The 21,284-nt window shown below is 49.3% G+C and overlaps 2 protein-coding genes across 2 annotated transcripts; both read left to right on the top strand.

The window, feature by feature from the left end:
- Positions 1–2,533: 2,533 nt before the first annotated feature.
- On the top strand, positions 2,534–4,465 carry FFAR1 (free fatty acid receptor 1). The gene is made up of 2 exons (XM_059904964.1): positions 2,534–2,656; positions 3,249–4,465. The coding sequence occupies exon 2, from the start codon at positions 3,551–3,553 to the stop codon at positions 4,463–4,465; it is 915 nt and encodes a 304-aa protein (XP_059760947.1). The 5' UTR covers positions 2,534–2,656; positions 3,249–3,550.
- Positions 4,466–4,593: 128 nt separating this feature from the next.
- Positions 4,594–9,875, top strand: FFAR3 (free fatty acid receptor 3). The gene is given in 4 exon segments (XM_059904963.1): positions 4,594–4,672; positions 7,207–8,088; positions 8,355–9,032; positions 9,035–9,875. Coding segments are annotated over 3 exon segments (1,101 nt in total). The 5' UTR covers positions 4,594–4,672; positions 7,207–7,976; the 3' UTR covers positions 9,346–9,875.
- The last annotated feature ends 11,409 nt before the right edge of the window (positions 9,876–21,284 follow it).

The raw sequence follows: 21,284 nt of genomic DNA, 5'->3' as shown, positions 1-21,284 counted from the left end.
GCCCCGGACCGCACCGTCCTCTTGGAGCCTAGACAATTGGCCATCCATCTGACTCACTGAGCCCCTGCTATGTATGCAACAAGCAGTGGACAAAGCACACAGAAAGCGTTGCCTTCACTGACCAACATTCTAGTGGAGGAGCCGGCAAATCTGATGTTGCAGAGTCTTGGGTGCTTGGAAGAAACGACAACGCAAGATGAAAGCAGAGGGGCTGGAGCAGGGGAGGGGCCCGTTTGGATGCAGGGATCAAGGGAGGCCCTCGGAGCAGGGGACACTGGGCAGACACCTGAACTGCCAGGTGGGAGGGCCAAACAGAGAAGAGCTTGAAGACCCGCTGTCTCCCTTTATAAATTTATTTATTTATTTTTGGCTGCGTTGGGTCTTTGTTGCTGCGCGCAGGCTTTCTCTAGTTGAGGCGAGCAGGGGCTACTCTTCGTTGCGGTGCATGGACTTCTCATTGCGGTGGCTTCTCTTGCTGTGGAGCACGGGCTTTAGGCGTGCAGGCTTCAGTAGTTGTGGCTCGCGGGCTCCAGAGAACAGGCTCAGTAGTTGTGGCGCACGGGCTTAGTTGCTCTGTGGCATGTGGGATCTTCCCAGACCAGGGCTCGAACCCGTGTCCCCTGCACTGGCAAGCGGAGTCTTAACCTCTGCGCCACCAGGGAAGCCCCCCGCTGTCTCCCTTTGCACCCAACTTTGCTCATCTACCAAATGCTTGTCACAAGAGGTGAAATGGCACTCCTGTTGACTTTTCCTCAGTTCTGTCAGTTTCTCAGTGTTTCCCAAAGACAAAATACTAAACAACAGGTCACAAGTTCTTCTACATTCCCAGGGAGGTGCTGGACGACACATGTAGGACTTAGAAGGGGGGTGACCAAGAATCAGTTTGGTTCCTGAGGTATGAAAAGGAAATGAGATCATTTCTTTGGAGGGAGCAGTGGATATGCTGAGAATCTCAGGCTGCCTGCTCTGGAAGCCTGGTGGGAAGCACTTCCAGGGAACCACTCAGAGAAGCTTATTCTGGGTGACTTGGATTTTGGGGAGGACATAGGAGCCTGGTGACTGACACACACACCCAAGAAAGCTGAAGTCCAGAGAGACTGTACTGTCAGCCTGAGGCAGGAGTGAGACAGACAGATAGACACGTGCATGGTCAGAGACAGAGAGAGAGAATCACAGAGACAGCTTAGGGCCGCTTTAAATCTCAGGAGGTCTCCCTAGAAGGGCAGGATGACCCCAACAGAGTGGTGAATGACCAAGTTCTCAGGGCCTGAGAGGAAAGTTAAGCGACCAGCTGGAGGCACGCGCCACCCGATGTCCCTACAAGTGCCCCAGGGAGGAGTCCCTTTTGACATCTGTGCAGCCCAGAGAGAGGCAGGGTGGAGACCACAGCCCGGGCACTTCAGTGCCGCTGAACTCGACTTTGCTTGCTCCAGGTCTCTCCTCCTCTCCCTCCTGTCAACACAGGGAAGGTCATAAACCACTGTCATCAGGTCAGAGGGGAAAGGAGAGGGAGGATGGAGGCCTGTGCAGGTGGGGGGAGAGTAGAAGCTCTAACTGGGAATGATTATCTCATTATCCCACATAGTAAATGCCAAGTGGAGATGGTACGGGTGACTAGAGGGACTTTTTATTATCTGGGAGTGAGCCTGGGCCTGCCCACGAGCTCGTCCAGGAGCAGAGAAGACTAAGCCCCCAGAGCCAGTTTGAACGGGCTGGCAGGGGTGGGGATGGAATAAAGGTGCGTTCTGGTTGTACCACCAACCCTGCTCTTTAGAGGTGCTGATAATTCCAAAAGATACATGCACCCCAATGTTCATTGCAGCTCTATTTACAATAGCCAGGACATGGAAGCAACCTAAGTGTCCATCAACAGAGGAATGAATAAAGAAGATGTGGGTACATGTATACCATGGAATATTACTCAGCCATAAGAAGCAACGAAATTGTTCCATTTGCAGAGACGTGGATGGACCTAGAGACTGTCATACACAGTGAAGTAAGGCAGACAGAGAAAAACAAATATGGTATATTAACGCATATATGTGGAATCTAGAAAAATGGTAAAGATGAACCTATTTGCAAAGCAGAAATAGAGACACAGACATAGAGAACACATGTATGGACACCAAGGGGAGAAGGGGGTGGTGGGATGAACTGGGAGATTGGGATTGACATATATACACTGCTATGTATAAAATAGATAACTAATGAGAACCTACTGTATGGCACAGGGAACGCTACTCAGTGCTCTGTGGTGACCTAAATGGGAAGGAAATCCAAAAAAGGAGGGGATATATGTATACGTATAGCTGATTCACTTTGCCGTACAGCAGAAACTAACACAACATTGTAAAGCAACTATATTCAATAAAAATTAAAAAAAAAAAAGGTGCTGGCTACGCACTCTTCACTCCCCCCAGGAAAAGTCCACATTTCTAACCTCTCCCCTTCCTGTGTTTGCATCATCTTGGACCCTCACCTCCTTCTGAGATGCCCCATTAGCTGCTCATCCAGGCTGTGAGTGCCTCAGGCTAATGGCCCTGCCTCCCCGCCCTTCTCTCCCTTCCGGCTCACTGCCCATCCCGGCTCACTGCCCATCCCGCCACCCTCCCTCAGGGGACTCCTGAGCCTCAGAGACATCTGGCAGAACCAAGAGGTGAGTCCCTCTTTCTGTGGCTTCTCTCCCCACAACAATTTTTCCCCGGATCCCCAGATGCCTCCGCTTAGGGTGAACCGCTGAAGCTGGCTAAAGTCATTCCCTGTGACACCAATGGGACCTGGCTTACCCCTGGACTCTCCCCGGGCGACCTCCTTCTCCTGCCCTTTGCTACAACCTACACCCCGACTTCCCCTCGGCTAGGCGTTGCCACCAGCCCCGCACTGCCTGCTGTAGGGAAAAAACTCCTTCTCTTTCCAGGGAACTGGGGAAGGGGTGCGAACACAGGAATCTAGCTTCTTTTCCTGAGAAAAACACATACTGTCGGGTTCAACTCTGTTCATTTTTTTCTTCTTCTTTTTTTTAAAGATTTTTATGATGTGGACCATTTTTAAAGTCTTTATTGAATTTGTTACAATATTGCTTCAGTTTTATGTTTTGGTTTTTTGGCCACGAGGCATGTGGGATCTTAGCTGCCTAACTAGGGATCGAACCCGCAGCCCCTGCATTGGAAGGAGAAGTCTTAACCACTGGGCCGCCGGGGAAGTCCCTCAATTCTGTTCTGAATTCTCTCCACTGCTTGTCTCCCCAGAGTCTCAGAAATCAAGAGGCCTTCCCTCTTCCGGGACCTGCACGCCTGTGTTCCATCTCCTCCCGTTACACCGCGATCGCTCGCTTCATTTTAAGGCGGCACATGGTGGAGAGGAAACAGAGGACTGACGGCTAGTGGTCCTCACTTCTAATCCAGGCCGCCTCCCCCTGCCGGCGTCTGTCTCCCCAGCTATCCCACTGGATGGCTTCTCGCACCCTGAGCAAGTGCTGAAACCAGTCTGTGACTCTGGGGGCCCCCTTTCCCGGGCCCTGAGACCTGAGGGCAGGGAGCCAGTGGCGCGCATGAGGGGCCCCATGGACCTGCCCCCACAGCTCTCCTTCGCCCTCTACATGGCCGCCTTCGCCCTGGGCTTCCCGCTCAACGCCCTGGCCATCGCAGGCGCCGTGTCCCACGCCCGGCTGCGCCTCACCCCCAGCCTGGTCTATGCCCTCCACCTGGGCTGCTCTGACCTCCTGCTGGCGACGTCTCTGCCCCTGAAGGCGGCGGAGGCCCTGGCCGGGGGATCCTGGCCCCTGCCAACCTCACTCTGTCCTGCCTTCGCCCTGGTCCACTTCGCTCCTCTCTACGCGGGCGCAGGCTTCCTGGCCGCCCTGAGCGTCGGCCGCTACCTGGGAGCCGCCTTCCCCTTGGGCTACCAAGCTGCCCGGAGGCCGCGCTATTCCTGGGGCGTGTGTGTGGCCATATGGGCCCTTGTCCTCTGTCACCTGGGGCTGGTCTTCGGGTTGGAGGCTCCGGGAGGCTGGCTGGACAACACCACCAGCTCCCTGGGCATCAGCACGCCAGTCAACGGCTCTCCAGTCTGCCTGGAGGCCTGGGACCCGGCCTCGGCGGGCCCCGCGCGCTTCAGCCTCTCGCTGCTGCTCTTTTTCCTGCCCCTGATCATCACGGCCTTCTGCTACGCGGGCTGCCTCCGGGCGCTGGCCCGCTCAGGCCTGAGCCACAGACGGAAGCTAAAGGCGGCCTGGGTGGCCGGCGGGGCTCTGCTCACGCTGCTGCTCTGCTTGGGACCCTACAATGCCTCCAACGTGGCTGGCTTCCTGCACCCCAGCATCGGAGGCTGCTGGCGGAAGCTGGGGCTCATTACAGGTGCGTGGAGCGTGGTGCTCAACCCACTGGTGACCGGCTACTTGGGAGGGGGCGCTGGCCGGGGGACAGCGCGTGGGGCAAAAACAAAAGGGGGGCCGTCCCAGAAGTAGTCATCACTGCAGAGGGGAAGGGGCAGGGAGCAGGAGAGCCAGACTGTTTCTCCAGGCGCTTGGCGAGGGCTGCTCCGAAGGAACTGCAGGGTGGTTTTGCCTGGGGGGCATCCCCGGAGCCACTTATGGGAAGAACTGAGCCTGGCAGAAGATGGCATCCCAGGTGGAGAGAAGAGTGGAGGCCTGGAGCTGGGTCACAGGAGGAAGGTAAGCTGCCTCGGCACACATCTGCGCGATTTCCCACCTCTGTCCGTTTCTCTTCTCCCGAGTCCTGACTGGCCTGACTGCCCGTGTGCCCTGAGGGGAAGGAGGAGGGAGGTTTGCCTCTAAGCCAGAGGAACTGCCGCCACTCTGATGGTCTACTTTGGGAGATGTTACTCCATAATCATTTCCTAGGAAAGACCATTTTGAATTTCTGAATAAGAGGCCGGAGGCAAGGTAATGACACTGTTATACCGCTTGACACCACAAGGGAGCAGCATTAGAAATGTGAACAGGACGCTGGTAGGAGAAGATGCCGGGGGAAGGGAAAACACTAGCAACTCCAGAAATACACGTGACAGTCACCACGCCAAGTGCTTTACAAGCGTTGTCTCATTTCATCCTCCCACATTCCTTCGATTCAGCCATGCGGCTGCTGTACAGATGAGCAGGACTGCTCACTGCAAGGGGGTGTCAGGCAGAGGCGCAAACACCGACGAAATTCTACCCTGTGCTTTGCTCGCCAAGCCGTGGGCCTGGCATGGGGCTGCTTCCAACCAGGGGAAGCAGCAACTTATTCTAATTTGAACAAAGGCACTCCTCAAGCAGTGCACCCTGGTGCTGGGCTGTGCTCACCTGCAGGGTGTACATTTTCCTAATTTGCACTTAGGTGCTGCATGCGTTGGTTGTGGTCCTGGAACCAGGTATGATTATCATCTTCATTTTGCGGGGTTTAGAAATTTACCCGAGGCCCTACAGCAAAGAAGGGGTGGACATAGGATGTGATCCTTCCAGGAGGATCAGGGGACATTTGGAAAACTTGGGGTATCAGGCTTAATGCCTGTCCTTGTGGTCCCTTTGGCGAAGGTGAATGGTAGCACCCTGAACCCGAGAGAGAGTGGGCAGAGGACAGTGGCCGCGAGAGACAAATGTCTGGGCGTCTGCTCTGAGGTGAGGAGCAGGAAACAGACTTGTTCCTCTAATGACGATAAAGACATGAACACACAGAAGCAAAAAAGTGGTAGCTATGTGCCTGACAAGCACAAACTGGTTTACACAAGTTATCTCTTTTCGTGCCTAAATGTCTACAAGGGGGGACTCCCCTGGAGGGCCAGCGGTTAAGACCCTGCCCTTCCACTATAGGGGGCACGGGTTCAATCCCTGGTCGGGGAACTAAGATCCCGTGTGCCGCATGGTACGGCCAAAAAGAAAAAAAAATATCTACAAGGGCAAGGATTTTTGTTTCATTTGCTGATATATCCCCAGCAACTAGCAGAGAGCCGAGCACATGGTAGGCTTGCAGTAAATATTTGCTGAATGAGTGAATGCTCATAACAGCCCTCCAAAAGAAGTCTTATTATCCCTGTTTAAAAATATGGAAATGGGCCAGAGAAGTTCAGTCACTTGCCCGAGGCTCTGCCAAAGCCAGAAACAAGTTTGTTCTCTGCTCAGTGGTGACATCAGAGGATTTCAGCCGAAGGCCCAGACAACCCCTCCTGTAACCCGAGAACCACTCTCCCTTCCACCGCACCCGAGCACCTGCTGGTGCCGGGCCACTTCTTCCAGTGACTTGTGCCTCCTCCACTTAGGGGAGATTTCAGTTCCTCCCTGGGGCCCCTGGGGCCCCGCACGACCCACCCCCAGCATCCTCTGGTGACCCTCGCTCCTTGGGCCCTGAACTTTCTACCAGTGCCCCTAGCAGGTCAAGCCTGTGCACTGCCCCCCATTCCCTCTGCTTGCGCTGTTTGCTCCAGGAGCTCTCAGCCTCTGTGTTATTGATGTCTTTATTATACTCCCACCACTCAGACCCCCCCGAGACTGCTGTACTTCTAACAACTTGAGATAAAATTTACATATCATAAAATTCACCCACTTTAAATGTACAACTCCATGGTCTTTAGTAAATTTACCGAGGTGTGGATTATATTATATCACTATAATCCAATTTAGGACATTTTTATCACCCCAGGAAGATCCTTCATGTTCACTTACAGGTAATCCCATTTCCACTTTCAATCCCCAGGCCACCAGTAATCTACCTTCTGTCTCTACACATTTGCCTGTTCCGGACATTTCATAAAAATGGAAACATACATGGTCTTCTATGTCTGGCTTGTTTCACCTAGCACAATGTTTTTAGGTTTATCTGTGTTATGGTATACATGGGTATTTCATTCCTTTTCATTGCCAAATAGTATTCCATTGTATGGCTATGCCACATGGTTTATCCATTCATTGGCTGATAGACCACCAGGGGATGTTTCCACTTTTTGGTTATTATGACTAATGTTATTATGAACATTTATGAGCAAGTCTCTGTGTGGACATATGTTTTCACTTCTCTTAATACCTATAGCAGAATCAGGTTACGTGGTAGATTTATGTTTACCTTTTTAAGAAACTGCCAAACTGCCCTCCAAAGTGACTCCATCATTTTACATTCTCACCAGCCATGTATAAGGATTCCCATTTCTCCACATCCTCACCAACACTTGGTATTATCTGATTTTTTTTTTTTTTTTTTTTTTTTTTGCTTATAGCCATTCTAGTGTATGAAATGGTATCTCATTGCACTCCATAAATATTTGAATGAATAAGTAAATACTCTCTGAAGCTGGACAGAAGTTTGAACCCTGGTGGCGATACTTAACAAACTGTATTACCTGGAGTGAATCACTTCCCCACTGTGAGGATTTCAAGACATAAGGTGATACCCTGAGACGCAGTGGGTCTGCTATGGATTATGTACCCACTAAAAGGTAGCTGTCATCATCATTGCCACCAACGTTAATATTATTACTATCAGCCCAGAGACAAGCCCACACGAGTGACTGGCAGCCGGCATCTGTCAAGGGCTCACCACACTTACCGCTTAACTTAGCCTTTGACACGTATTAACGCTTTAATGTACACAAGCCTATGAGATTGGTTATGATTATCCCTGTTTTATAGATGAGAAAGCAGAGATACAGAGGGCTTAAGTCACTTGCCCCAAATCACAGAGTTAGTAAGTGATAGGACCAGCATTGAACCCAAGCACCGGCTCCAGAGCCCAAGCTCTACATCACTGTATCACACTTCCTGCCCTTACAACGAGGCAAACTGGATGAGTGCCATTCTAGAGGAGCAGATGAAATTCAAGTAGAGGATCAGAGAGAAGAAGACGCAGTCTGCTTATCCCATCTGAGGCTTCTGGGGAGAAAGGCACGCAGGCAGTCGTGGAATTTGCCCCTCATTTTGTCTACTGGGCCGGCACTGCTAACAGAGCTAAAGGCATCTTTTGGGCTGTTGCTCAGCAGCGAGTGACATCATGGGCACTGCCAGGTTTTTATCAGTTCTGCCAGATAATAGCTCACTGGACTTGTTCTGGAGGAGCCAGCAAGTTGCTGAGCAGCAGAGAACTTGGGTTCCCAAACCAGCAGGTAAGCACGGGACCCTGAGGGGCTCTGTGGAGGGCACCTTGGTGCTTAGAGAAAGGAGACAGGAGACAGGGTATGATCAGGAAGAGAGGGACAGGAAAGGGACAAGAGACAGGGTATGACCAGGAAGACAGGCAGGCTGACCCCGCTGGGGAAAGCACTGTGGGCATGAGGGAATGAGGCTGGAGATGACGTTCCCTTCTGATAGCTGAGAAGCGGATGGTGCAAGATGCCCACCCGGACTGCCATCTCTGTCCCTCTCTTGCTAGTGGCCATGACCATGAACACCAGCTCAGACCGGTCCTTCTTCCCCGGCAATCACTGGCTCTACTTCTCCATGTACCTCTTCACCTTCCTCATGGGGCTTCCCCTCCACCTGGTGGCCCTGGTGATCTTCGTGGGCAAGCTGCAGCGCCGTCCGGTGGCCGTGCACGTGCTCTCGCTGAACCTGACCCTATCGGACCCGCTCCTGTTGCCCTTCCTGCCATTCCGCGTGGTGCAGGCAGCGAGCGGCACGTGCTGGTCCCTGCCCTTCATCTTCTGCCCCTTCTCCAGATTCCTCTTCTTCACCACCATCTATCTCACGTCCCTCTTCCTGGCAGCTGTGAGCGATGAGCGCTTCCCGAGCATGGCCTACCCAGTTTGGTACAAGACCCGGCCAAGGCCGGGACAGGCTCGCCTGGTCAGCGGGGCCTGCTGGCTCCTGGCCGCTGCTCACTGCAGTGTGGTCCATGCCATTGAATTCTCGGGGCGCTCCTCCCCCACCCAGGGTATCAGCGGGACCTGCTACCCGGAATTCCAGAAGGCTCAGCCGGCCTTTCTCCTGCCTGTCCAGCTGGAGATGGCTGCGGTCCTTTTTGGGGTGCCCCTGCTCATCACCAGCTGCTGCTGTAGCCGCCTGGTGTGCGTACTCGGTAAGGGAGCCAGCCAGCGCCGGCGGAAGAGGCTGGCGGGCTCGCAGCGGCCATGCTGCTCAACTTCCTCGTCTGCTTTGGGCCCTACAACGTGTCCCATGTTGTGGGCTACATCCAGGGTGAAAGCCCCAAGTGGAGATGTTACGTGCTGCCCCTCAACACCCTGAATTCCTGTGTCGACCCCCTTGCCTGCTATCTCTCATCATCTGGGTTCCAAGCTGACTTCCAGGGGCTGCTGGGGAGGCTGACTGGAGCCTGTGGCCCTTGGTGGCAGGAAGGCAGCGTGACACCGAAGAGTGAAGGAGAGGGGCCGCCGCAGGAGCTGTCTAATATAGAGGTCAGGTAGTGGACTCTAGGGGGGCTCTGCAGCGGGTGGCCAGGTGGAATGGCCTGCAAAGCGGATCATCGCTGGGGCAGGTCCAAGCTCAAGTCAGGCAGAACCTTGGAGAGGCAGGCTGGGGATTGGCACTGTTTGGGTCAGAGCAGGTACCCAGCCTTCCTCAGGATGTGCCCACAAGAGCCCAGCTCTTGGTCTCGCCATACTGCCCTCCCTTCTCGTGCCCCAACATGCTCAGGGAGCGGTCAAGGTGAGAGAGAACTCTGGAGAAGAAGGCGCTCCCCAGGGCAGCAGGCGAGCTCCTGTGCTTTGCTGAAGGTGAAGGAGGAGCTGAGAGCAGTGTCCAGGGTCTGAGGGAGCTGCCCAGTGACTTGGGACAGAAGAGAGGAGGAATCTGTCCTTCAGAACTACTGACTCAGCTGGGCAGGAATGGGGACACAGGACTCCAGGAATGAGGGAGCATACTGCTGTCACATGCACTCTTCCAGAAAGTTTCCACTCTTCAATAAATTCAGACTTTCAGGGACACTTATGAAAAATGACAGAAGAAAAATTACCTAAATAAATTTGGTAGCAAGCAAAAGAGAATGGTTTTTTCTTAATCTTTTTTTTTTTTTATGGTGTGTGTGGGTGGTGTATGTGAGTGTATCTTAGGTGGTGTTGATGGATGGAAGGATAAAACACGAAGACTCTGAAGGAAAAGTGTTAAACTATAAGATGCCTAGTTGCTGGGAGAGGATTTGGATTGGAAGAATAAAAATAAGAGCTAACCTATCTTAAGGACTTAGCCTGACATTGTCTTCAATCTTCTCAGTAGCCGTGAGGCAGGTACTGTTACTATTCCCATTTTACAGGTGAGGGAATGGGCCCGACGAGGTGAAGTCTCTCACCTGAGATCCCATAGCCAATAAGTGATTGAAGCAGGGCTGGAAGCTGAAATCAGCTGACTCCGAAACTCAGGTCCCTAAGCCACTCTGCCACCAGCTGTGTGTCATCTGCCGTGACTGGGCCCAGTCAAACGTCCAGAGTCGGCTGAGGCAGTCTGACCAGGACAAATGTAAACAGGCCACAATGAGAAACAGAACTAGGTGCAAAGCAGATCGACTATTTGTGTGGATACATCCTCTTCCCAGTAAAGAAGCCCTCTTGGAAAAAAAATAAATGAAGAGAATTAGTAACCCCAGTTGACTTCGGGTTACTACAAAGACAAATGTGTGTTCTTAAGAGCTATTTTTATCAAACTGCGATCACTTAGTAATTTTTCGTTTTCCACTGAGGGGTGGTGCATGAGAAAGAGTTGGTCAGGGCCTCCTCCCCTGGGAAAGCAACCAGAGAAATGCTGGCACCTGTTTGCACTGTCAGCTTTATTATTTCTTTTTTTATGTTGTTGTTGTTGTTTTTTTTTAATGACAAACCAAGAAGTCTCTTACTTTATTTTTTTATTTTGGCCGCACCGCACAGCATGTGGGATCTTAGTTCCCTGACCAGGGATCGAACCCGCGCCCCCTGCAGTGGAAGCTCGGAGTTTTAACCACTGGACCGCCAAGGAAGTCCCGGTCAGCTTTAGTTCAAAAACATTTATGGTGCACTTACTGTGTGCAGATGGCTGCGCTCAGAAATTCCGGGATTTCAATACTAACATCTTTAGCATCTGTTTTCTTCCTGAGGTTAAGGTCGCTGGGGAATGAGGACTGGCTGTGGATGGGGACTGGGTCTCAGGTGGAGGGAGAGAGACATCGTCTCTGTACAGAGATGAAGGCATGAGCTGTCCCTCTGTCCCATGGCTCATCTGTCTGTCCCAAGGCACTCAGACCTTGATGTGAACATGGGTCTGCGTGGTTCATAAAGGGCACAGCGGTGACGTGGAGTCTTGCAGCTCCAGGAGTGGTAGCCAGGACCCACGATCGAGGACAAAGAGGAGTTGGAAACCCCGCTTTCCAGAGAGAGCCACGAAGAACAGGAGTCTGACTCCTCGCCCAGAGTTTACACCGAGGAAGAAGAGGCAGCTTAGCTGGCTGTGCTGCCCCCAGCCATCACCCAGGACCCCACCCCTACCCCAGTCTGTGTAAACTGAAGGCTGACGGGTGGGGAGGATGAAAAGTCATCAGAGGCTGGGTGGTGGTGAGGGCAGAGCTGTAGTGTTCTCCATATCTCTCGGAAGTCAAGGGAAAGGGGTGCTCAAGGAGTAGAGCGCGTGTTCTGGGGCTGCTGCCCTGTGCCCATCTAAGCAGAGGAGGGAGACGGGCAGAGAGGTGGTGTGGGCGCGTACGTGTGAATGACGGGGCACCAGGAACTCTCGCCATCTGGCAGAGCAAGCAGGTATGAGGCTCCCATGGATGAGGGCATCGCAGGCACAGGGCTGAGTGGGGGAGTTCTGGGGTGCTGGGAGAGGTCAAACCAGGTTGGGTCTCCCAAGACCGAGGTCAGAAGAACTCAATTCTAGCTGCCAAAGAGAGCCAGCACCCGGGCACCTGCCTCACGGCAGACACCAGAAGCTATTCAGTGTTAGCTAAAGCACTGTTTCTCAAACTTTTGTATCATTGTTCCCTCAAGGAGCCTTTTTGGATCTTTTCCTCCTACTCAGTACCTTCCCCTGCCTGCCCATGAAATTTTAATACAACAGACATACTATGTATCTGTTTATGTGTGTGCGTTTTGGAAGGCCACAAACCACTGTAAGACTTTTTGGCTCCCCCAGAACTAATTTTCACATCTTTGGGAGCAATAGTGCCTGTGTTGAGAACGCATGAGCTAGATAACAGGTCTCCTCATTCACAGAGTGATGAAGCCTGTCTCACACAAAACTGTAGCCCAGCAAAGTCAGGTTCATTATCTTGCTGGAGCAAAGGAGACCACATTCCAGAGGAAGCGTGGGGCATCTCACGAAAGAAGAGATGGGGTTATTAGAGGTTTGGGGTAAGGGTGACGTTTAGGTGATGCTTTGATGAAGTAGTATTTGATAGGCTCAAAGCACAGCAGGCCTGGGTGGAAAGAGGTCAATTTCAGGCCTGGGCTGAGAAGCAGACCCAGGGTCCGATTCTTTGGAAAATACAAAATAAAGATAAAGGTAGAATTTCGTGCCTGAAAACTCCTTATCTGAAGCTCTGGGGGCTGAAAAGCAAGGCTGCTTCTCTGTGTCACAGGCTCCTGCCCAGAGCCTGCAAGCAGCAGAGGAATGTTCCATTCTCACTGATGGGATTTCAAACAGCCACGTTGCGGACAGTCTGTGATTTTATTTTATTTATTTATTTTAAATTTGGCCATGCCACACAGCTTGTGGGATCTTAGTTCCCCGACCAGGGACTGAAACCGGGTCCCGGCAGTGAAAGTGCACAGTCCTAACCACTGGACCACCAGGGAGTTCCCAGTCTGTGATTTTTAGAGAACTAGGTTTCTTAGCAGTCAATTAACAAAACAAGTTTTTAAAGGTTTATAAAAGGGAGTCATTGATGGCCATTGGAGTAGGAACCTTTCCCTCTTAGAAGGAAGGGTCCACCCCCAAAACCTAGGGCAGTGTAACCCAGAAGGATGGGAGGAAGTGTAGACTAGATTCATCTCTGCCATAGGTTCCCTGGGCCACAGGTCAAGTCTCAGCTCACAGGAGAATGGTGAGGAGGCTAGGAGTTTTAAATCACCAAGCGTGACCAGAAAGCTAGGGAAGCCACTCAAGAAGTCGTTAAGAAATTGGCAAAGATGGTCCACTGCAGCCTGACTGAAGGCAGTGAGTGTTGAAACCACTGCAGCTCAGATTATCCATGAACCAGTGTCAGTCAGAGTAGGGCGGAGGGGCAGGCAGGAAGCAGGGAGGCACAGGGAGGTGGCTGACTTGATAACTTTTCCTGCGCTGAATACATCACCTGTGACCAGAATCTTAGGATAGTTTAGCAAGTCTGTGTATGTGCCTGGTGGGGCAAGGGAAGCTGTGATGCAAAGCAGGAGAAGTAAATCTGCTTCACTTGGACCCTGGGAAGGGGCAAACCAGGCCAGGTTAGGGTTGGGGGAGAGGGGGTGGGAGGTGAAGAACAGATGGGGGTAGGTAGGAACAAGAAGACTGGGAGTCTGCAAAATTAGTTGCAAGAATCATCCAAAAGGAAGAAGCAGAGCAGCAATAAGAAGTAGAAAGAGACGTGGTGGAGAAGTCAGGCCCTAGATTCTGGGAGAGGAGAATCAGAGGTGAAAGACAGAGGCTAGGGTGGGGGAACAAATAGAGTAAACTAGTGTGAGAAAGTGTTCAACATTTTACCTTCCCCTCTCTGACGTGACCCCTCTGGTTGAAAAAAAAAAAAGACCAAAGCAATACAGGTAGTTGTGGCCCCTAAAACTCTGCAAAGAGAAGTGAGAAGCTTGCTGACTTCCCTTTAAGGCCAGTTCTGAAAAACCATATGGAGGGAGATCAAGGCATCAAGATGGTGGCCCATGTTCTGGGAAAAGGATGCTGGGGTCACATACCAGAAGAAGAATGGGCTAGAATGAATGAAATCTGATAAACACTGTTGGAAGTGGGAAGGTGCATGGAGTTGATCCCCACGGAGGCGTGGAACTAGGGGAGAGAAAATGTTACAGAAGAGGAAATGGGGTAGAGAAATATTTTTGGAAGAGAGTGATTTTACTGAATTCAGACAAGAAGGGTACAGTGAGACAACTAAATCAATCATCCCCTGTTGCAGATCCCCCAGCTCCAGGGGTTGAATCGTAATTGGAACTAGTCATGACAATCTTGTTCCCCTTTATAGGTGACTGGTCTCAGGAAGGACACATGACCCAGTTTTAGCCAAAATATGGTAAGAAGTCTGCTGAGGGTCTCTGGGAAAGGTTTTCCTTCTTACTAGAAGAGATAGATGTGTGAGGAGCTTCCCTCTCCCTTCCTGGTTTGGAAGATTTTACATGAGGATATGATACTTGGAGCTATAGCAGCCGTTTGGGGGCCATAAGACCACATACTTGAAGAAGAAAGGTAACAAGCTAAAGGTGGCAGAGAAGAAGGATGGAAAGGGCCTGGGCCCTTGATGAGCTTGTTGGGCTGGGATTACCACCTCCAATCATCTCTATGGCTGACTCACTATTGGCCAGGTATTCTCTAACTTGCAGCCAAATGCATCTTAACTCTAATGGATAAGATGCTGTACCTCAGTATCCTATACCCTACTGGAAACTACCCAGTGATGCCTTCTTTTATTTTAAATTGTTTTATGATCCTGGAATTGCTAAACTCTATTTACTTTGTAGGAGTTATGAAATCTTAGTGTTTATCCTACCTATTATGGCGGTACTTAGGGGAGATTTCTTATGGCTCCAGTCAGTAGTTCTGGCATCAAAATATTGGGACACCTTATCATTCAGAATTTTGATAGCTGGCTGGCTGGGGCTACGTGGACATAGCACTACAAGACAAAGAACAGACTACTGGATGGGCACTTTCTAAGGTCGAGTATCATCTGACTGATAGTCTCCACTGCAAGCTCTCCTCCTTTTATTGATAAAGATTCCCATGCTTGTTATCGGATTTTTAAAAATGTTATATTGAAGTATAGTTGGTTGACAATGTTGTGTTAGTTTCAGGTGTACAGCAAAGTGATTTAGTTATACATATACATGTATCTATTCTTTTTCAAATTCTTTTCCTATTTAGGTTATTACAGAGTACTAAGCAGAGTTCCCTGTGCTATACAGTAGGTCCTTGTTTGTTATCTACTTTAAATATAGCACTATGTACCTGTCAGTCCCAAACTCCCAATCTCTCTCTCCACCCCCCTTTCCCCCTGATAACCATAAATTCATTCTCTAAATCTGTGAGTCTGTTTCTGTTTTGCAAATAAGTTCGTTTGTATCATTTTTTTTAGATTCCGCATATAAACGATTTCATATGATATTTGTCTTTCTCTGTCTGACTTACTTCACTTAGTATGATAATCTCTAGGCCCATCCATGTTGCTGCAAATGGCATTATTTCAGTCTTTTTAATGGCTGAGTAATATTCCATTGTATATATGTACCTCATCTTCTTTTCCCATTCATCTGTCAATGGACATTTAGGTTGCTTCTATATCTTGGCTACTATAAACAGCACTGCAATGAACATTGGGGTGCATGTATCCTTTCAAGCCATGTTTTTCTCTGGATATATGCCCAGGAGTGGGATTGCTGGATCATATGGTAGCTCCATTTTTAGTTTCTTAAGGAACCTCCATACTGTTCTCCAATACGGGATCTTGATTGCCATGGAAACAAGAGAGGATTGAATGAGTGGGGAGGAGATCATGAACGATGCTGCCCTGTGGAAGGGTACTTGGCCCTGCACAGGGTACTTGGCCCTGCGCAGTGTTCTTGGAAACAGGAGAGTAACCCAGTCTTTGTACCCATGGAGTCACCATCACACATGCCCTGCCCATATGAAGATGAGGAGATGTGTTCCTGGATGCCTAATTTACTACTTGTAATTTATGCACAATCATGGGCTTGCAACTCACTGATTTCCTTGTCCCCTCCCCCCTTCCTAATAATTGTTTTCTAGCGGTTCTCTATGCTTAGAGCACAGTCCACTCTTCTAGGGTGTTCCCTAAAAGCCTCCACTAAAATAACTCCTTGTTTGCTTATCCTTTGGAAAACAATCAAATTATTTGCTGTAAATCAAGAGGTCAGCCAGGAAAAAAAAAATGTAAGCAGGAAAGTTCACTGCAAAGTGAACTGAACAAACAGGCCAGCAAGCTTCGGCACCGATTGCCGGTACTGGCAGTACTCCTGCTGCTGCATGCCGACCACATGCCAAGCAGCCTGGTGAGGAATCGCCCAGCTCAAAAGCACAGAAAGGCTTTGGAAGCATCACTTCTGAGGTTACGAGCAGCAGGGTCCTCCTAGGTATTACTCAGGAGGATGAGAGCCTCCCTATATACACAAAGTCTGCACGCAAATATTCAGGGTAGCTTTAATCATAATAGCCCCAAACTGGAAACAGCCCAGGTGTCCATCAAAAGAGAATGGATTTTAAATCTGTGATGTAGCCATGCAACGGAACACTACTTGGCAATAAAAAGTAACAACCTGCCCATATAGATAACAGTATAGCCTCTGACTGTGATATTGTGATTTATAATGAATACGTATTTGGTCTTCATCCCCATTTCTGGCACAGAACTCTTAAAATCCTTAGAATTTCCTAAGTGATGAGAGCAACAAAGGTGTCTTTTGTTATGCTAATAAGGTGACTTTTGGATCCCCACCTAAGGATGAGGGCTGATTGCCAGTGGGACCAACTATGTGATTGGAGGGTTGGAACTTTCAGTCCTACCACCCCTCACCTCCAGGGATGGGAGAGGGGCTGGAGGTTGAATCAGTCACCAACGGCCAATGATTTAATCCATCTTACCTTTGTAAATGAAGCCACCATAAAAACCAGAAAGGATGGATTTTGGAGAGCTTCTGGGTGGCAACTTGGGGAAAGCGGCATGCTGGGAAAGGGCATGGAAGCGACTCACTCTCTCTGGGTAGACAGTGTCAGAATTGAGTTGAATTGTAGGACACTCAGCTGGTATCGGGGGACGTGCTTGGTGGTGTGGGGGAAATGACACCCCAGGTTGGAATTGGTACCAGAACCCCTTTAAGTGACAGAAAGCATATCAGTGGTTGTCAGGGGTTGGGGATGGGACAGGGAGGGGATTGGGTGGGAGGATACCAGAGGGGACATTTTAGGGTGATGGAAATCTTCTATAACTTGATTGGGGTAGGAGTCACACAGATTTGTCAAAACTTAGTGAACTCTAAGCTTAAAATGGATGCTAAAATGCAAATTAAGTCTCAGTAAAAAGAAGTTGATTAAAAATGTGGTAACACCTCACCTCTGGGCCTATATGATAGGTGTACAACATACCATCATCAAAAAAATCTTCCCAAGTTTCAATAAGCCAAGCAGGTCTCTGCTTTTACTGTGCCACTCCGCAGAAGTTCGGACGGCTGTGGAACAACCCAGATTACACAAAAGGGCAGAAACCATGGTGCAAACAGGTGATAAATGGCAACCAGCTCTTGATGCTGGAGATCTGCAGGAAGTAGTAAGGACTATGGCCGCCTGGAGAGTGCATGGCCCATCTGAATTCAACTCCTGTCTTGTTACCACGTAGGGCTGTGGACTCCATGTTGCCAGACCTTCCAGTTTTTCAAGTTGGATATCCAGCTGTTGCTGCTGTTTTTGAAATTTTATATTCTTTTAAGCTGATAACCAATTCAAAATGTGAAAGGATTGTGTGTGGTGAAAACAAACCAGAACTGAGGGCTGTGGACGGCTCCTAGGCTCCCAGTTTGTGGCCTCTGCAGCAGTGGAGGTTGAGGTGGGTTCAGATGTTGAGGATGGATGGGTAGGGAAGGAAGCAGGAGGAAATGTCATTTTGCCACAAGCGTGGCTCAGAGAAGATTTTTTCCCAGATCTGATGGCAAACAGCCGCAAAGACCTGCTGACTTTCTAAAATCATTCTTACGAGTTCCTCGTTCTCATTTAGAAGTCCCTGTCTACCTCAGCAGCCCTCCTCACAGGGAAGGTCCCTGGAGGACAGTCAGTCAAAGGAGACACACTCCTAATACCCCATGATCCCCGGATCCCTCCATCTCGACCCTGGCTCCTCCTCCTCCTGCCCCCACTCTCTGGAAGGCATTGTTCATTGCTCTGGAAGGTTCTCCCCTTTTGTTCTTGCCCTACACCCTCTCCCCAGGTGTTCTTCTTCTTTTTTTTTTTTTTTGGTCGCACTGGGTCTTAGTTGTGGCTCACTGGCTCCTTAGTTGCAGCTCACAGACTCCTTAGTTGTGGCATGCATACGGGATCTAGTTCCCTGACCAGGGATCGAACCCAGCCCCCCTGCATTGGGAACGTGGAGTCTTAGCCACTGGACCACCAGGGAAGTCCTCCCCAGGTGTTCTAATTCACTACCATGGCTTTAATCATTGATGACTCCCAAACCTCTATCTCCGGCCCCAGACTCCTGTGTATCCAACTGTGTCCAGGGAGCACCCCAACTTCACAAGTCCAAACCGAACTTTTCATTCCATCCCCCAAATCTGGTCCCACCGCCCAGCCTATTCCACCTCTGTAAATGGTGGAATCTACCTTTCTGCCCATGCCAGAAACCCGGGAGTCATTTTTTTTTTAACAATTTAATTTTCTTATTTTAAAAATAATCATACTATAAAAAGGAACTTTTTTTCAGGGAGAACTGTACAGTTCTGTGAATTTGAACACACATAGATTCCTATAACTACCACCATGATCAAGATAAAAAGGGGGCGGAGTCACATCTTCCCCTCACCCCTAACCACTGACAACCACAGATCTACTCCCTATCATCATGATTTCACCTTTCCAAGGATGTCACGTAAACGAAATCCTATAATTTTAACCTTTTGAGACTGGCTTCTTTCACTCAGCATAAGGTCTTTGATATTCATCCCAGCTGATCCTATCACAGTTTGTTTCCTTTTATTGCTGAGTACTTTGTCCCACTGTATGACTGCACCACAATTTGCTTATTCATACACCCACTGAAGCACACTTGGGTTGTTTCAGTTTAGGGCAATCACGGACAGAGCTGCTCTAAACATTCATGCACAGGTTTCTGTGTGGAGATAAGTTTCCATTTCTCTAGGTCAAATATCCAGGAGAAGGATGGCTGAGTCATACGGTAATTGCATGTTTAACTTTTTACGATACCTTCAGTCTGTTGGCCAGAGAGGCTGTACCATTCTGCATTCCCTCTGGCAATCTATGAGAGATGCACTTGCTCCACATCCTTGTCAGCACTTGGGGGTGTCTTAGCATTTTTATTTTAGCCCTCCCGATAGGCGTAGAGTGGTCAGGAAGCCATTTTGGATGTCCTCTCCCTTACCACCCACATACAATTCACCATCAAGTCCTCCTGGTTCTGTCTCCAGAATATATCTTGTATGAATCTACTTCTCTCCAACTCCACAGCAGCCATTACCTCTCACCTGGCCTGCTGCAAAAGCTTCTAACCCAGTCTTTCTTTTTGTCCTCATCCCGATCAGTTCACACCACGCCAGAGGAACCTTTGAAGAACATAAACTAGATCATATCATTGCCCTGAATAAAACCTTTCACTGGTTTCCTATTCCGATCCCCTCTTCCTGGCCTACCAGGCCCTGGGCCCATCTGGCCCTGACTCTCTCTCCAGGCTCCTGCGACGCCTTTGCTGATATCACTCTGCTGGCCTGGCCTCAAGCTCTTAATCTCTGCACGCAGTTTCCTTCACACTTTGCTTGGCTGGCTCACCCCCTTCTTTCAGGTTTTCTCTCCAATGTCATTCTTTAGAGAGACGTTCCCTGATCACCCAATGTCAAGTAGCCCTCACCCCCCTTGAGGTGCTGTGACAGTTTGACTTACACACTTGTCTGTTCATTTGTTTCATATGTGATTCCTCCCTCTAGACCGAGAAGCCCTTGACAGCAGTCATCATGTCTGTTTTACTCATTACGGTATAGCCAGGTGCCTAAAACTGAACCTAGCACAGAGCAGGCATTTGGTATTTGATAAATAAATGAATGAATAATAAAAAGAATCTCTGATTTTCCACTATTATAAATAATGCTACCAGGAACATCCTTTTACATAAATGCTGTGCATTTGTACATTTCCTGAAAGTGGTACTGCTGTGTTAAATAGTATATACATTTGAAATTTTTATAAATATTGACAAATTACCTTCCCTGACTGAATCAACCTTCTCTCTCCTAAACAGTCTATAAGAGACTCCATAATCCTGCCAACAAGGAAAAATATCACATTTTAATTTTTTTTTTAAAAATTAACATTTAAAATTTAATAAATCAGTGTATTAGTCAGGGCCCTCCACAGAAATGGAACCAAAGTGTATATACATCGAAAGAGATTTATTTAAGGAGTTAGCTCGTATGATTGTGGTGGTTTGGTGAGTCTAGAATCTGATGGAGGAGGCCAGTAGGCTGGAGACTCAGGAATAAGTTGCTGTTCAACTCAAAGACTGTCTGCTGGGAAACTAGGAAGAGCTGACGATGCAGATGCGGTCTGGTGGAGAATTCCCTCTTGCTCAGGGGAGGTTAGCTTTTTATTCTATTCACGCCTTCGAGTGATTGGAAGAGACCCACCCACATTAATGAAAGGGAATCTGCTTTACTCAAAGTCTGTCAATTTAAACATAAATCTCACCCGAGAAACATCTTCACAGAAGCATCTAGAACAATGTTTGATCAAATATATGGGCACTGTGGCCCAGCAAAGTGGAAAACATAAAATCAGACTCAGTACTATTTTGATTTCTTGGATGAAAATTGAGGTAGAAAATATTTGTATATTGTATATAGTAATTTATGTTTCTTTCTTTTTTAAAAATAAATTTATTTATTTTATTTATTTATTTTTGGCTGCGTTGGGTCTTTGTTGCTGAGCGTGGGCTTTCTCTAGTTGCGGCGAGCGGGGGCTACTCTTCATTGCAGTGTGTGTGCTTCTCATTGCGGTGGCTTCTCTTGTTGTGGAACGTGGGCTCTAGGCGTGTGGGCTTCAGTAGTTGTGGCACGCAGGCTCAGTAGTTGTGGCGTGTAGGCTCTAGAGCGCAGGCTTAGTAGTTGTGGCACATGGGCTTAGTTACTCTGCGGTATGTGGGATCTCCCTGGACCAGGGCTCGAACCCGTGTCCCCTGCGTTGGCAGGCGGATTCTTAACCACTGCGCCACCAGGGAAGTCCAGTAATTTATGTTTCTATACTTGGTTTTTTTTTTAAAACAATGTTAACCTTGTCTTTTTTTTTATTTTTTTATTTTTTTATTTTTGGCTGTGTTGGGTCCTCGTTTCTGTGCGAGGGCTTTCTCCAGTTGCGGCGAGCAGGGGCCACTCTTCATCGCGGTGCGCAGGCCTCTCACTATCGCGGCCTCTCTTGTTGCGGAGCACAGGCTCCAGACGCGCAGGCTCAGTAGTTG

The sequence above is a fragment of the Balaenoptera ricei genome, chromosome 19 (assembly GCF_028023285.1).
Source record: "Balaenoptera ricei isolate mBalRic1 chromosome 19, mBalRic1.hap2, whole genome shotgun sequence".
Classification (NCBI taxonomy): Eukaryota; Metazoa; Chordata; class Mammalia; order Artiodactyla; family Balaenopteridae; genus Balaenoptera; species Balaenoptera ricei.
The sequence above is the reverse complement of the archived record's forward strand: the minus strand, read 5'-3'. Positions and strand labels throughout refer to the sequence as shown.

Excerpts from the sequence above, each read along its gene's own strand:
- FFAR1 (XM_059904964.1), top strand. The coding sequence starts at position 3,551 with ATGAGGGGCCCCATGGACCTGCCCCCACAGCTCTCCTTCGCCCTCTAC.